At 34.3% G+C, this 4,671-nt stretch overlaps 1 protein-coding gene across 1 annotated transcript; it reads left to right on the top strand.

The window, feature by feature from the left end:
- The first annotated feature begins 3,438 nt into the window (after positions 1 to 3,438).
- Positions 3,439 to 4,383, top strand: LOC123666196 (protein ANTAGONIST OF LIKE HETEROCHROMATIN PROTEIN 1-like). Its single transcript, XM_045600393.1, has one exon. It carries the CDS (start codon positions 3,571 to 3,573, stop codon positions 4,348 to 4,350), a length of 780 nt encoding a protein of 259 aa, XP_045456349.1. The 5' UTR covers positions 3,439 to 3,570; the 3' UTR covers positions 4,351 to 4,383.
- Positions 4,384 to 4,671: the final 288 nt, after the last annotated feature.

Raw genomic sequence — 4,671 nt, 5'->3', positions numbered from 1 at the left:
TGTTTTTTTACTTGCTGTACTTTATAATATGACGGATAAATGTCAGTTGCACCCTCTCGGATGGTAGTCTCTCTCAGCGTCATATATTGCCACTTTGACAATTTCAGCGAAAGAAGCAATCCTAGTGCTTTTTCTGGAGTAAAGATAACTTTTTTAACTGGTTTGTTAATCATTTCGTTAAATTTTGTTGCTGCTTCTGGATTCTTCAACATATATTCGATAACAGATGCGATATCTTCACGACCTTCTTCCTTTAAAAGAACTGCAGCGGAATATGCCAATTCATTTGGATTTTCATTTTTGTGATCATCAGACCTTCTCTTCTTTTGTTTGCTTCCAAGATCTTCAAATGCTTTCCTTGATGTTTTTGTCATTGTCCCAATAGATGATGTCGATGGTCCTGGACAGATTGAAAGTGCACTAGGTCCTGGCTGTTCTTCTTCACTGGATTGTGGCATGACCATACTGATTGGCACGCAACTTGGCCAATCGACATTAGACTGAAGCCAATTTTCGTACTGCTTTCTGAATGTATCCAGAATGCGGTGAGATTTCTGCCATCTTTGTGATGCAGCACGTGTGAATCTTCGACAAAATTCCTTAAGTGTCACCCGATCTTCGTCCGAAATGCTATCACCAAGTCGATTTACAACTGCACTAAACAATACTTCATAATCGAATGAAGTACCTTCCCTTCTCAGCACAACAAACAAGTCTAAATTGGTACGCAGACTTTCCATTTTAAATATTTCACAGTTCGGGATTACGATTTAATGTTAACAGCACAAAAGTTTGAAATAAACTGAATTATGTGTTAAAAATATTGTTCATTTATAGTTGTTATAGGACTGATTTTAAATGATTAGCAAATTGACGATTTCTTAATTACTCTCTTTAATAATAGTTAATTAGTGCTCATATCTTTACTTCTTTATTATTACTAGAATTCATTCCTAATTAGCCAATCACTTTTCAGAATAACCTACCTAATTACCTAATCACTTTTCAGAATAAAATAACAATAACAATTTTTTTTGGTATGTTCTATTAGAAAATATAATTGTTTACTTAGTTAATATCACTTATTCACACCAGAAAGGTAATAAAATGTAATTAGTACTTAGTGTTTAAAAAAACTCAATGCAATAAAATTAAATAAAAAAAGGATCACACATATCGATTTTTAAAAAAAATTCTGCAGAAGTAACCGTTGTATGTGATATGTCAAAAAATTACAAATAATTAGTAGTAACACTCCCTAGAAGGATATTACGGTTTGACTTGCAGGTCCGTAGAAAATCGGATTTTTCAAGAAAGCTCCATACAATTTTTTCTCGAAAACAATATAAATCATTCGCATAAATGCCCAATTACTTTTTTTTACATATGTAGGCTTAGTTACTGTAAACAAAAGCCATATCCAACAAAAACAGCGATATTTATGAATTAACATTCCTATGTCTATGAAAGCTGATTTTCGTCCCACTGTGCGTCGCAGTGATTATTTGATTAATGAAAGCAAGCGCCCCCGCCTCTCCGTCCCACCACTCACATACCTAAGGCGCGGTCAACTAGTTCCGCGCGCACTTTAGCCCATATTTAAGCACTAGCCCACATTTAGTTACTCTCCTCTAATATTAAAATTTAAGAAATATGGTCTCACGCGTAGAAACAAAAGAAAGAAAGCAATAAGTATAAACGATTATTGTTTAAAGAATTCAAATAATTATTTAAATAAAACAAACTCACCCAACGAACAAAAAATATAAGTTTAGGTGATCACATCTCGAGTGGATTACCGAAAATAAAATAATGAATGACACTATGACCAATCCTTGACGTTTGACAGACCCAAAGACTGCGCGTGCGATAGAACGCAAGAAGAAATTTTGTTGCTAGACATAATTAATTTCAATAAAAAAAAAGTATAAGAAATTTTCTTTCTTTTTTTTAAATAAATAATGGCCATAAAGGCAAAGCTTAGCACTTCTTTTAAAGAAAATCACAAACAACACAAAAACTCCCCTGTGACACCTAAAAGTGTTACAGTGCATCTTTGGTTGGGTTTAAAAAAAAAATATTTAAAAATTAAAATTTTGTAATATTTTTTTTTGATAAAAGAATTACCAAAATAAAATTAATGACTATACGCCAAAATAAAACAAGTAAAGAATATTAGGTAGTTGAGAAAAGAATACCAACTATAAACAACATATGACTTCACCTATAAACTATTCTACCATAGAATCAAAGTTCTACACTATAATTAAACCTTAGGCATCTTTTCCATTACACGGTTGTTCAAACGTACGGTGTGTAAGCCGTACGGTTGAAAAAACGTGCTAGCTTGTACATGATACTGATTGAGATTGGCTGTAACTCTGAGGTAAGTAGGTACAAAATTAAATGACATATTTTAGTTTAAAATTGTTTATTGCACACAAACAAAATTATTACATGTAATTGAATTTTAATAATTATTAATTTAAGAACAAGTAAATCAAAAAATACACTACGCTGAAAATGCTACTCAAGTGCGGTACTAAAATCGAATTCGTCTTCAATAGAAACTTGAGAATCTGCCGAGATACTTTCCGCATTTACACTATGTACAGATAATTGTGATTCGGGTCGGTAGTGGATTGGCTCTAAACCAGAACCGTGTCCAAAATCATGAGAAGACGTCTGTGGACGACTTATTCCATAGCTCGATCTAGCAGCTGTAGAATATCCATATGTTGACGATTGCGCATTTGAGGATGCTGTACCACTTAAATATCCTTGATGGCCTTGATCCCATTGGTTTCTTGATGTAGGTATATACTGAGTACACTGTCTTTGTTGAATATTTTTAATTATTGAAATTACTTGAAACTGAAAGTCTATCATATTTTCATCACTGAACTTGTCAACTGTATCAGCGGTTCCCATAAAAAAGTTCATACTACGGCTTTTCTTTTTCTCATCTCGTTCTGCTGAATCCATAAACTTCATAAACCTAATGTCAACTTCACTTAGTTCATTTTTTCTTTTTTTTTTAGCCCTTTGCGTCTCACTCCGTTCAGTGTATCCCGAGCTTGATTGATTCGGGACTGCACTATCAAAATTTTCATTACTGAGGCTAGAATCATGAACATGTTCAGTCATGTTAGAATCGGTCTTGCGATGCTCAACATTTTTTTTTAGGAACATCATTTCATCATAGAACATATATTTTCTTATTTTTTTGCTGAAGAACCAGACTTACATTCATTAATTTTTTTGTCATATTTTATCCAGCTATCTTTCATATTGGTCCACTTCTTCATCACCATTTGCCCTGAAAATAAATAAATAATAATTATTAAATTCAAAATTTATGAAAACCCCCGACCTAAACTGAATCGACCCCGACCTAAAATGGGGTTTTAGTATTTGAACCTGAACCGTTTTGTTTTATATTTCAGGTATCTAGCAACAGGAGATACCTTTACTGACCTATACTACAGCTATAGAATTGGAATAAAAACCATAAGTTGCATCGTACGTGAAGTATGCCACTACATTTGGTTAGAACTGTATAAAGAATATATGAAAATGCCATCTAAAGAAGACTGGCTACACATTGCAAGCAAATTTCAAGAATCTTCCAACTTCCCGCTGTGCTTAGGAGCGGTCGATGGAAAACACATCAGACTTATTAAGCCAATTGATAGTGGCTCGATGTTTTTAAATTACAAACATTTTTTTTCTATAGTTTTGATGGCAGTAGTAGATAGCGATTACAACTTTATATTTGTTGACGTTGGCGCCTACGGAAAGGAGTGTGATTCCAGTGTGTTTAAAGAGACCCCATTTTGGAAAAATTTAACAAACAACGGATTAAATCTACCCGATGCAACACGTTTGCCTGGAATTGACTACGATTTGCCATATGTGTTCGTTGCGGACGAAGCCTTTGCTTTGCATTATCACTTGCTTCGTCCATTTGGTGGTCATCAGCTTGATCAATTAAAACGTACATTTAACTACAGACTCACAAGAGCGCGAAGATTTGTTGAATGTGCGTTTGGCATTTTATCCAATAAATGGCGAATTTTTCACCGGCCAATGAATGTGTCCATCGATTTGGCAGTTGATATTGTGAAAACATGTTGTGTTTTGCAAAATTTTATACATAAGCAGGAAAACTTTCAGTTTCACAATGCGAGTGAAAATGAGTCCACCCTTGATTCAGAATCGGAACTAATCCAGTTACCTATCACGAATGCTGTTCGCGGAAGTTTGGCGGCTAATGAAGTTCGCAACAGATTTGCACAATATTTTGTATCTAACGAAGGTCGCCTCTCCTATCAAAACAACTATGCATAAGTAAAAAGTTAATAATTAAATATCTGTAACTTACCAAACTTGTTTTTCTCATCACCACTTAAATCTTCAAATGTGGGCTGGAAATGAATAAATATTTCTTTCCAGGAATCATATTTAAGCCGCTTATTTTTATAATCGTCGATGGTCTTATCCCATATTACAGGCCTTTCTTGAATCAACGTAATTAATAATTCTTGATTTATGTTCATTTTATAATAAAATCGCGAAACAGCGTATATAAGCGGTCACGAATCCGTGCGTACGTCCGGCACCGTCGACACACCCCGATAGACTGCCATACAACACTGGTGAAAATCACGC

Source organism: Melitaea cinxia, chromosome 25 (assembly GCF_905220565.1).
Source record: "Melitaea cinxia chromosome 25, ilMelCinx1.1, whole genome shotgun sequence".
In the NCBI taxonomy this organism is placed as follows: domain Eukaryota; kingdom Metazoa; phylum Arthropoda; class Insecta; order Lepidoptera; family Nymphalidae; genus Melitaea; species Melitaea cinxia.
This window is presented reverse-complemented; position numbering and strand designations above follow the sequence as displayed.

Bases quoted from the DNA above. Each gene is read 5' to 3' on its own strand.
- LOC123666196 (XM_045600393.1), top strand. From the start codon at position 3,571: ATGAAAATGCCATCTAAAGAAGACTGGCTACACATTGCAAGCAAATTT.